At 33.7% G+C, this 12585-nt stretch overlaps 1 protein-coding gene across 1 annotated transcript in view; it reads left to right on the top strand.

Annotated features, from left to right (window-relative positions):
* LOC114344837 (phosphatidylinositol 4,5-bisphosphate 3-kinase catalytic subunit beta isoform) overlaps positions 1–12585 on the top strand; it is a 998515-nt gene that overhangs the window by 201693 nt on the left and 784237 nt on the right. The window contains exons 2-3 of the mRNA XM_050644876.1: positions 1468–1696; positions 3329–3832. Coding sequence (XP_050500833.1) covers positions 1468–1696; positions 3329–3832 — 733 coding nt within the window. The remainder of the gene's footprint in view (positions 1–1467; positions 1697–3328; positions 3833–12585) is intronic.

Here is a 12585-nt window from a genome sequence, read left to right as displayed (position 1 = left end):
AGAACGATAACTTTTAAACGAAGAGTCCGACTTCAACCAAATTTGGTATATGGGTTCTTTTTTTGATGTATAAGATCGAGCTCCTGAACCGGAAGAATCGGTTTACCAGAAGTTGTGTTTTTTATGATTTTTTATGTAAAAATATGTTGTTTTTTATTTTTCAATTGTTTCACCCTGTATATATTAATTTTTCAAAAAGGTAATACCGGCATTGAAAAGAGCGTAAAAATCTTTTTCAAGAAATATTTTGAACTTTTTAGTTATGTTAATTACCATGTAATAAATGCATAACTTATCTTCACAGGTACCTATGTGCGGCAGATTCGTGCAAATAGTATAAGAATTATTGTGCATTTAATGGTAGAAGTATATAATTTGGACCACATATACTACACATACAAAGGTTCAAATTTAGATATGAGGCCATCTCAGATTTTACCTTTTACGAAAATGGCGGGCATTCAAAATGGCGACGATACATATGTGACTAATAGCACAATAACTTTTAAACGAAAAGTCCGACTTCAACCAAATTTGGTATATACGTTCTTTTTTTGATGTGTGATATCGAACTATTAAACCGGAAGAATCGGTTTACCAGAAGTTGTGTTTACCTGATTTTTTTTGTAAAAATATGTTATTTAATATGTGTAAATATGTTTAACAGACTAAACGTAGTTCAATGTAGACCTATTCATAATAAAAAAATCTCTTAATTAATGGAGTAGAGCATCATGTACCTAGTACTAATCCGTTGGCATCCAATGTAAGCCAAATTGTTTAACAAATTTCACCATGTAGTTAGAACATACATCTTGACCAGTGTTTGGCATTGTGGCTATTTAGCAAGGACAGAGAGTTCACTGATGATGGACTGATAAGTCCGAAAACGTTTTGAACGTAATCCGTTTGGATTTTTAAAATTTTTTTAGAATTTTTATTAAATATACCAACTACACTAGGGAGTTTTACTTCATGTTAATTTTATTTAACTAGATGGTATACAGCCAACCTTCGGGTATTATCCCGTTTTAGAAAAATATTACTTCTTGAAAGTAAACGACTTTCATTTCTTGTCTCCTGGACCATTTTGATGTGTGTATATATTTTTATATGTGCTATATATTACCGTATATATCGAATATGCCTCGTCGAATATTTTATATTTATATTAGGCCATACTTTGTTGAAAGACCCTTTCAGGTTACATCACAGACCTTTTTGAGAATGACGATTCCATCATCAGGGCTCTTTACGAGGTACACATGCTTGAGCCACTAAAAATATCTGGGTGGAAACGCGTTTGTTATTTAATAACTTTGAATTTATTGTAGTTAAAGATATGAATTCATTTATGTCGCTAATATGATCTAGTTTTGTTCAAACTCTTTAGGTTTTATTAATAAATATTGAAAAAAAAATAAAATTTATTGTTATTGAAAATATTAACAGTTAACTTTATTTTAGGACCTGTGGGAGGAAGCTGCAAAGTTTCCTCTCTTTGGTAAGCTTCACGACATGTCAGGATATATTTTTACTTACATCAATTCTATGGCAGAAAGAGAGAAACTTAACGATGAGTCAAGAAGGTTATGTGACATTAGACCTACAGGGTCTATCCTCATAGTTTCCGAATGTGGAGGTGAAAAGTCAGATGATACCCTCAATATATCTATAGGACATCTGATTGGAAAACGTACGAAAATTCTAACAATTATCTATCAAAATATTAGGTTTAAGTGTTTAGGTAATGTTAGTGAATGTTGAAAATAATACAGTAGCAGTAATTTCAGTCTATAGCAATACTCCTCTTCTTCTTAAGGTGTCGTGCATTTCTGCGTAGGCGTCCACCATACATTGTCTTGTCAGGTGCGATGTTAGATAGTCAGGATTAAATAATTCTGTTTTTAGCAGCATTGCGAAGCATTTCATAGCCGTGGATTCCTGTCCATTAGCGAATATTACGTAGCCATGACATTTTTTTACGTCCCAGACAACTCTTACCCTCTATCTTTCCTTTGAGTATCAGTTGGTGAAAAGTGTATCGTTCTCCTCGTAATATGTGTCCCAAGTATGCAGTATTTTTACTTTTTACATAATTAAAAAGTTCCCTATTCTGGAAGCCCGCTCTTCTTAATAATTCCTCATTTCTGATTCTGTCCATCCATGATATTCTAAGCATTCGACGCAGGCACCACATTTCATTGATTTCAAGTGTGTTAATGAAGCTGGCCTCTAACGTCCATGCTTCTATTCTGTACAAGATAACATGCCAAACGTAACACTTTAGCATCTTGTATCGGAGGTTGAAATCCAACTTGCGGTCAGTCAGAAATTTACGAAACCTCAAAAAAGCATTTCTGACTTGTTCTACTCTGCTCTTTATTTCAGTCTCAGTGTTCCACTTCCAACCCTCGATCAGCAGACAACTCAAGTATTTAAATTACCTGACTTGTTCGATTTCTTCTCCAGAGACTTATTTTCTTTGTTATTTATTTCTACTTTAATCATTGTTTTTGTCTTCTTGGTATTTATTTCAAACCCCGAGCTTCACTCGCAAGAGTCTAAATCATCTAAAAGGCATTGATGATCTTCGATATTTTCTGCCACTATCACTGTGTCATCGGCATACCTGATGTTATTAATAAATATGCCGTTACCTTTAATACCCTTATTAGAGTCTGCCACTGCTTCTTCGCAGGCTTTTTCGACGTATAAACTGAACAACATTGGAGACAGTATACAACCTTGCCTTACTCCTTTTTTTATTTGATTTTAGAAATCTTCCATTTCTTTGAAATATTGAAGACGTACTGTTGCTGTCTGGTTTCAATAGAGGTTAACGATAATTCTTATGTCCTTGGCATCCAATCCCAGCTCTTGTAGGTATTTTATCAATTCGTGTTTTACATTATCGAATACTCTATAGAAAACAATACCAGAGACAAACCCACTGATATTTATCGCTATTGCACTATTCACAGTTGTTCGCTTCATTAATTTGTAAGTGCTCTTCCTTTTAAGATATCTGGAACGAGCTTGTTGCCTTATGAATAAATAAGGGGTAGTTGTACAATTAAGACATTTACAGTAATGTTACTCTCCAGTCTGTTGGCGCGCGCGCGTCTTTGTATGTATGTAGTTGGGTTGAAGTGCCTCAGATTTTGCTGTTGAACTTTCCGACACCTTGAAATTCAGCACCCTGTCAACAATTTGCGTTTAAAAAAATTATCGGTACTTACCTCATTTTCTTACGATGATATATGATACTTTTGTTGTTTATTTATCAATTTTAAAAATATTTATTTTTTCTTTATTTATTTTTTAGGTCTTCAAGAATTTGACTCCCTTAACAGTTCAGAAATCAATGACTTTCGTTTCAAAATGAGACGAATGGGGGACGAACTAGCTCAACATAGAGCAAAGCAAACCTGGGTAGATCGTCTGAAGTATCAGTTTCCACCTAGACTCTTATATGACAGTTATGTATTAGAACAAGAAATCAATAGAAATATAAAAATATCAACGAAGTTTGATCACGAATACGATTTTTATGAAAAGAAAAACGAGAAGGAGATCATGCAAAGCAGTTACACCTTTAATGTACCAGCTGTCATAAATCCCAAACAACTATTAGAAATGTTTTTGGCCAAAAGAGCCACAACGCTAAATATTCGAAATGAGAGGGTTAGTGAATATGTTTTGAAAGTTTGTGGACAGGACGAATTTTTAATAGGAGATAATAAAATTATTGAGTTTCAGTATGTCCAGGATTGTATTTCGAGAAATATTATGCCTACTTTAATCACTTTACATATAGATAAAGTGCCAGGTATGTATTATAATATATTGAATATACAGGGTGTTTCATTAACAATTGTCCATATCGTAACTGGAGAAACTTTAGCACAAAATACGAAGATTTAACCCAAAACACTTAAATGAAATATTCCTCCTTACCGAGATATAGAGTGTTTTATTACAAATACATATTCTAAAATGATTTTAGCCCATTGTTCAAGCACCTTTTAATATTTTTTGTTCAAACTTGACACACAGTTTACACATGTTAGGGTACTTTAACTAGTCTTAAAAGATAGTTTTCTGCTGTTACCAAAATCGTAAACAAGAGGGATATATACTTCATTTTCGTCCCATTGGGCCCGGTCCTATATCTCTTTTATACATGTGATCTACCAGAATTCGATAATACTGTTTAGCTACCTTTGCCGACGACACCTCAATATTAGCAGTAGGTAAAGATAACGTAGAAACAGCCAATAAACTGCAAAATGCGGTGAGCAAATTCCAAAAATGGACTAAGACGTGGAAAATTACATTGAGTGAAAGCAAATCAGTACATGTTGATTTCACTAATAAAAAAATTCTCTTCGCACCAATAAAAATTAATGGACAAGACATTCCTTATGCCAACACAGCCAAATACCTGGGCTTAACCCTAGACACGAAGCTTCGCTGGAAAGCACATGTAAAGAAAAAGAAAGAAGAATTAAATATCAAATATAAAAAATTGTACTGGCTACTGGGAAGATACTCAGGGTTGTCAACGTATAACAAGATGCTAATCTACAAACAAGTTATAAAACCAGTATGGACGTATGGTATCCAACTATGGGGATGTACAAAAAAGACAAACTTGAAAATAATACAGACTTTTCAAAACAAAGTATTAAGGGGCATAGTTAATGCACCCTGGTACATCCGTAAGGATCTACGAATGGAGCCCGCCGACAAAGCAATCAGAAAACACGCAGAAAGTCATGAAAAAAGACTTCTTCTCCACGAAAATATTGAGGCCATCCAGCTCCTGGACAACTCAAACCAGAAAAGAAGACTGAAGAGGGCCAAACCTCACGAGTTGGTGTAGTGCGACAAAGCTAATAGCGGAGCATTGCGCGACTAGTGTGCAAGCAACGTTTTGGTGCAGTACGTGATAAAGTGAAAAGCAGCGCTTTGTGTGATAGTGAGTAGAGGTTTAATGGGGGCTGTGCAATCAAGACACTGGCAAATTAGCATTGATTCATAAAGTCGAACGTGATCTATACTGTGAATGGGGATTCTGAAACCCCACGTAAACCATGATATGGGGATATGAAATCGCTATCGTTCCACACCATGTAGGGGTTTTGGGCTCATGAATATTACTTAGGGCCGTTTTCACAGGTCTGGATAAGAGATGTGTCTGAGGGCAGCTATTTTGATTGAGCGGAAACATATTCTAGGGTTTTAGTTCTCATTTCTGGACTATATGCGTGAATTAAGTATGCAGTAATGGAACTAATTATTATATCTTGATATAGTAATAATATTTCTATATCTTTGTATATTTTTGTTTCTCGCAAAAATCTACCAAAAATACCTGTCTATACTTAGTATACAAAATTATATAATAACACATTATTGATTTTATCTACGAATTTTTCATAAATTGTTAATATAACTACTTAAGAATATCAATAAAAAGAAATCTAATGCAAATTATTTTTATTGATTTCTGAATTTTAATGACTTAAGCAAATAATTACGGATTTAAGATTCTGAATACTAATTTTTTTAAACATCATGAATTTTAAAAAGGTCAATTAAGAACTATAAAATCGAAAACACTGTATTAAGATTATCTAGTAGTCTAGACATCCAACCAAGAAGTAACTATTAGGTAATATATATTTTATTTTTATTTGTAAATTACTTGTTCTATTTTTATTATTAATGGGTAAACAATATTTATTGGTATATTTGTAGTTTTAATTTATCTATTATTTCTTTTTGTCCTTTTTATCCAATTTGAACATAGGCTACCCCCAGTTTTCTCCATGTGCTTCTGTTTATAATCATAAAACAATTCTTAGTCTAAAATAGATAAATAAAACATGTCGTAGTTTTTTAAAATTTATTTAAATAATAATCAACATTAATCAGTAAATTGCATCCCCTGCTGGACATAGACCTCCCTAAGTTCTGTCTAGTGTTCGCTACAGTGGAGTAACTCTTTTGTTGTGTAGGTCTATCTAGTCGATGGTCGTGCTAGGGTTTTTAGTTTCTAAGCATTGGTCGTGTTTACCATCTTGCGTTCTAGCTATGTGCCCTGTCCAGTTCCTCTGAAACGTAGTAGCTGTTTTTTGAAGATTCTTTGAACTCATGATCTTTGTGGGTGTGTTATATAGTCGCGAAGGCTTACAATAATAGTAAAGTACAGAAGACTACATAGGATGTGTCCAATTTGTAAAGTTGGAAGACTAGTAATTGGACAGTAGGGATCATTGTACCTCGTTTTTCTTCTAGTTTATTTCGCTAGTCGTTCGCTTCTTCAGCCATAAAGTGTATATACTTATTATTATTCCAAATAGTAGTGTTATGAAAGCTGCCATAGAATATAACACTGTACATTGCTCACTAGCACACTGCTGATTCTCTGGGGATTGCCAATTTATTTTGGTCCATAATGTCTCAATTATTCTGCCATGTTGCTTGATAAATCAAAGTTTGAAGTTTTGGCTGGTTGGAGGTATTTTTGTTTCCAATGTTACTGAAATATTGGGCGTGTAAATTAACATTTTAACCCAACTGTCATTTAAACAGATTTTATAGAGATCTGCATTATCAAAACATATATACACTTCTTGAGTGTTGAATGGGTGTGCAAAATACAAAGTATTATTTACTACTGCTGTTAAGAGTATGTATTGAACCAACATGTTCAGAGTATTAAAGTTGTGTTTCTTCTTCTTCTATTTATATAAATAGTTAAGTGTACAAGCAATGCCTGCATGAATTAAAATTATTATCACACTTACGCACTTAGTATTAGAGTCTATTTTCTGATTTTGAATTTTGTCACAATCTTTATTTTCTTTGTTACTTTCACTTTTGTCCCGTTCTTCTATTTTACCGACTTTAGAGAAAACACTATGTACTTTTGATGCAAAGTTGCAGTTTGGGCTAAATTTTATATGTTCCTGATGAACATCGTCACTAGATGTCCACTTATATATTTCTACGTTGCAATGAAAACATTTTACAATATCTTCTAATTTAAAAAAATAGAATCCATTTGCAGCTAAGTCAATTGCAGGTACTAGACCCTTCCAGTTTTTGAACGTAGATAGTCTCCAGTAAAAGCTATTTAAATGTGATGTGCCGGAATCAAACCAATAAAAATTATTGAAATCAGTTATACCGTCTTCAGCGCACATAGTGACTAATAAAACTGATTAAAAATCAGTTGCCCTTTATAATAAACACAAAGGGTGGGGAAAATAAACGTGTTATGTGCTAAAACAAAAGGGGTGGGGAAATAAAAAAAATGTTATTTCTCAAAAAAATTTATTGCATAACAAAATTTTCATACAAATAATGTACATTAGTTAATGCACACATGCAAATATTGTTGCTATGTCCCATACACTTTGGAGTTGTCATTTGTAGTGCAGGAAATTCCTGTAATTCATATACTTTATCTTTCAAGTAGCTCATAACCTATTGTGCTTTTTCCTTTCCTTTAACCATTACCACTGAAGCATTCTTTGTGTAAAAGTGTAATATATTGGAAAACTGGAAAATTGGTGTATATCCGCTCTCCCAAGGTAAAAAATGGTAATTGCTGCTAAGCCAGGTGGCTTGTCTATAGTCATCAAGGTCTAATAGTTTCTTTGGAAAGGGTGCTCGGAATATATAGTGAATTGCTTGTTTTCCATCAAAAATTGCTAGCTCCTTGGGTAAAAAATTTTTTCTTCGATGTTGTAAAACCTTGTATATCTAAGATCAAGGTCATATTTGAAGTTGTCGTAACTGTCGTAAGGTAGTTTTGTAATTGAAATATAATTCTAGGTCTTGTTTAAAATCTTTCAACTTGCGGAGGTGCTGTTTTCGAAATCGTTCTTTCAAATACAGTAATTTAAGGAATTTCAAATAACAAAGACGCTGTTGTAAATAATTTTCGAAGAATATATTATTTTCATATGAATTCATTAAAACTGCACTGAGAAAAGAAAAAATGGTTGTTGGCTTGTAAGTAGGAAGAGGAGGAGAACTTTATACTTGTCTTACTATTTTCGTTAGAGGATTGTAATAAAATTCTTTTTCATGCAGAATCAGACAATAGGCTGAAATATTATTGCCTATTGGCTGAATAGTTTCAAATTCAATTCTCATTGTAACAGAGCCGCTTTGGATAATTTCTGGTTGCCTTGAGGCGTCGATGTAAGTGATGGGTGCTATTGTTTTAAATTCTTGTGGAGTTAACAAGGGTTGATTACTTGTTAGATGATAATAGGATTCTTGGAAATTCGCAAACATCTCATATAAAGTAGCAAATCGGTTACTTTCAAAATCTAGTTCTAGATCATTGTACGGGAATCTTTTAGAATTTAGAAAAACGCGAATATTTCTGAGATTGCAATGATCGAATTGACTCATGTCCTTTAACAAATTTCCTTTTCTATTGTTTTGAAATGCAATGATAACGTGCCTAGGGCTTTCCAATTTAGTAGTTGTTTTGACAGGCCACGTATGTCTCGTGGAATTTGGTAGAACAGGGTATTCGATTAGCTCCCAGCTTCTAAATTTAATTGGTAGTTCAATGTTGCTATTAATAATTTTATTTAATATTAGTTGTTGTGGGATGCTAGGTGTAATATGAGGAACATGCCATGATATCTTGGACAACTTTATTTTGGGATTTTCTGTTTCATCTGATGCTATAACTGCATCGAGGTCATCTTTTTCGCGTATTAAGATCAATTCCTGTCTAGATCCAAGGACAACCTTATTAAAATCCTCAAATAGGCCTAACCAAAGTTTTAGAGGAATAAAAACATTAAAATTTCCCTTCGTGTCAATCAAAATCTTCTTTTTCTTGTGGGCACCATCCTGCGTTAATCAAAAGCTTAGATGTGTTATCGTTTAATGACAAATAATTCTTGAGAGTAGAAGCTAGGCCCAAGTTTCGAACAGAGTCCAAAGTAACTCCATTCATCTCATATCTGATTTCTCGAAACAAATAGGCAATAGCGTTATTAATAAATTTCAGTTTTGTAGGAACTGCATCTTCTGTTAAAATTTGTCCTTCAATGTAAATATAGCTATTACTTGGAAGAGTTAGAGCCTCTAAATCTTGAATTGGAATTTTTATCTCGTCGTTGTACGAAAGGGCCGAGGAATTATAGGGCAAGTACATGTGATACTGAAAACTTTCAATAGAAATATCACTGAAAGGCTCGCTTTGGACGCTTAAAATATCCATTATTAAATAAGTACGTGAAAACCAAGCGCTTTCAAAAATTTACGGTTGCTTACGCTTAGCAGTTTGGGCCTAGTTGTCGAAGAACTGTACAATTTTTTTTTGCTCTGTCTACTTTTATACCTTTTTAAAGGTTTCGGAGGAGCAGTTTTGTGAAAATGCAAAACCATATTTGTTATTGAATTTTCCTCAAATGTAGACGTACGGTAATTGTTTCCCCGTGAAAATTGATCAATTTACCTGATTGATCCAAAACTCGAACAGTTATGCTGTTAATAGTTTTAACACTAACAGGAAAATAGAGTATAGTAATAGGTTGTTCGACTATTTTATACCCGCTCGGCACCTCGGGGAAAAATTGGTGAATAATATGAACTGGATCAGAGTTCAAAAAGGAACCGATGGCTATATTGCAATCCAACAGAATTGTGTTTACTTTCAAAATATTAACAGGAACTGAAGATGTATGTTCTTTGTTTGGTTCAAGTTTTATCTTTGGAAAGCCCAGTAAAGATCCTATTGAATAATCAACACTAAAATCAATCCAATCGCTACATTTCAAGGAAACTAAGGAAGTTATGGGATTTCCAGTAATATGAATTATTGTTTCATTAACTTATTTTTATAAGTTAAATAAACTTATAAACTAAATAAACTTATTTTTAATTATTTTTATAAGATCGTTAATTTCGTAAGCTCCCGTTGGAATTTTAAATTTAAATTCATTGTTAGCGCCCCAAACAAGCACATCATTAGTTTCGTCTACATTAGGAATAGTATTAAATGTTTCAAAGTTGGATAATCCTATTTCATAGTCCAAAGTCTCATCCAAATATATAGGGGGATTAAATTGTGCAGTTAAAGTTGAAGATGTACCGCTTAGCGTAAATGTACACGACATATTACAGTAAAGGTCGACGATGAAATGAAACGTACTAATAATACTGATTATATAAGAATTTAAGACAATACTGTCCGCAGTGGTAGGAGTTAAATGCCTGTACTGAATTATAATTATATTCGATGCGTACTCTACCGTTACTTTGAAAGTATTTAACAAGCTCTATGGGAGGTGGTAAATTACCATAGCTATCAAAATACGTAATTAAATCTTTATGTTTCGTATAAGCAGTCCAGTGTGTACCGTCCCCCGATTGACTGTCAAGGTTAATAATAGCTGATTCATATAAACTTATTTTTTCCGGCAATGAATCACGCATATATATGCCACGGAACGTAGGTATACGAAGCTTTTTTACATATTTCAGAAGATCAATATTAGTCATAATTTTATTAGGTAACTTTACGGGAGTTTTTTAAAAAAGGTTTTATGTAAAACCCCTTTCCCCCTTTGATCGTTTCTTTTTTTATACTTTCTTCATACCATAGCCCTTATACGATCTTAGGTAATATCCTAAACCTGTCTTTTGAGTCTTTTGATTTTGTTCCATTGCCATATTGTGTCTGCGTTGTTCTTTAAGTTGTTCCTTGCTTGCCTTGATATCATTTACATTTTTCACGATCCCAGCAACACCCTAACCTAATCCGGCCAAAGCCCCCAAAATTGGCAATAGAAGTGGAAGAAATCCTCCTTTCTTCTTCGGAGGACGGATAACTCGTTGTTTTATAGCTCGAGGTTTTTTAAGACTTTTTTTGAGTCCCATTCCAAGTTTGCGTTTGCCCTTCATTACGTTAGTTACAAAATAAGCAGCGGTCTTTTCACCTAACGTAGCGTCCTTTGACTTAACTCTTTCCCAAGCTTTGTGTTCCAAAATTTTATCAGCTCGATGTCGATCACCGATGTCTTTGTTTAAGGAGTATGCTATATCGTGTTCCTTGCACGCTTCGTCTAAAGGATTAATGCCGGGGTCACGACGTGCTAGTCGTTCTTTTAATTTGGTCCCAGCTAAAAATACCAATAAAATTAGACCGAATAATATTTATCTACATAGAAAAAAGTAATACTAACGTCCGCAATAAGAATAGCCTCCTGGAATATGAAGTTCGAAGGGTAGCTTGTTAATCAAACTATTTATGAGTCCCTTTCCTTTGCGATTGTGTGAAGCTCTGACAGTTTTCATTAGTATGTGATTATATATATACTCACACACCTTATATACCCTCAGTGTAAGTCATGAAGCTCGAACAACAAAAAGTATCCCTACCCGTACCTAACTATGATTTAGGAAATCCACCTTCTGTAGGAAAACACGGTCCCATCTTTGGAGGTGATTCGAAAAGAGGACTTATCGTGGGACCGAGCGGCTCAGGGAAAACTAACGTAATGTTGGCATTGCTAGAACATCCTAACGGATTAAAATTTGAAAATGTCTACCTTTATTCAAAATCCCTACAACAACCAAAATATCAGTATCTTCGATCGGTACTTAAACCGTTGCTAGAAATTGGATATCAAGAGTACAGCAACACCGAAGATATACCCCAACCGGAAAATATTAAGAACAATTCAGTAATAATATTTGACGATATTGCTGGAAGTGAACAAAACATCATACGAAGTTATTTCAGTTTTGGTCGTCATAAACATACTGATTGCTTTTATTTAGGACAGACGTACTCATTTATACCTAAACAGCTAATTGTGGATAACGCTAATCTTTTAATAATTTTTCCACAAGATAGTACAAATTTAAAACACATTTATTTAGAACATGCTAATATTCATATGTCTTGGCAACAGTTTAAGGATATGGCGTCTTCATGTTGGAATAAAAAATTTGGATTTCTTGTAATCGACAAAGACTGTGATTATTCTTGCGGTAGATATAGAAGTGGGTTTGATTGCTATATAAAGCCCTAACAGGCTTCCAAAGTTTATTACATCATGAACGATCAACTGGGAAGACAACTCATAAAATCACGTCAAGCCATTAAACGCAAGTTTAGACTTTTAAAAAATGATGTTAATAAATCGCAAATAGAATTGGAAAAATCCTACGCACCTCTTACTAAACCTATCCAGGAATTAGTAACCGCATTGGGGGAAAAATCGATAAAAGAACCATTTATTAAAGTAGAAGATGTTAAACCAAATCTTAACTCATCCTATAAAATAAGTCCTATTAAAAAAAGTCCCTCGAATTATAGACAATTGACGTTTGTATCACCTTCAAAACACAATAGCACTCAACTAGAATCCACTAATTTAATTACAGACGAAACACTAGAACCCACTAAAATAATTACACACGAGACAACATATGAATCAAGAAATGATAGTGGGGAGTTACCAGATAGGACTCGAGAGGATCAGTTTATAGACGATACTATAACTCAATATTATCAAGCACTCCCATCCATCC

Source organism: Diabrotica virgifera, chromosome 2, assembly GCF_917563875.1.
Source record: "Diabrotica virgifera virgifera chromosome 2, PGI_DIABVI_V3a".
Lineage (NCBI taxonomy): Eukaryota > Metazoa > Arthropoda > Insecta > Coleoptera > Chrysomelidae > Diabrotica > Diabrotica virgifera.
The sequence above is the reverse complement of the archived record's forward strand: the minus strand, read 5'-3'. Positions and strand labels throughout refer to the sequence as shown.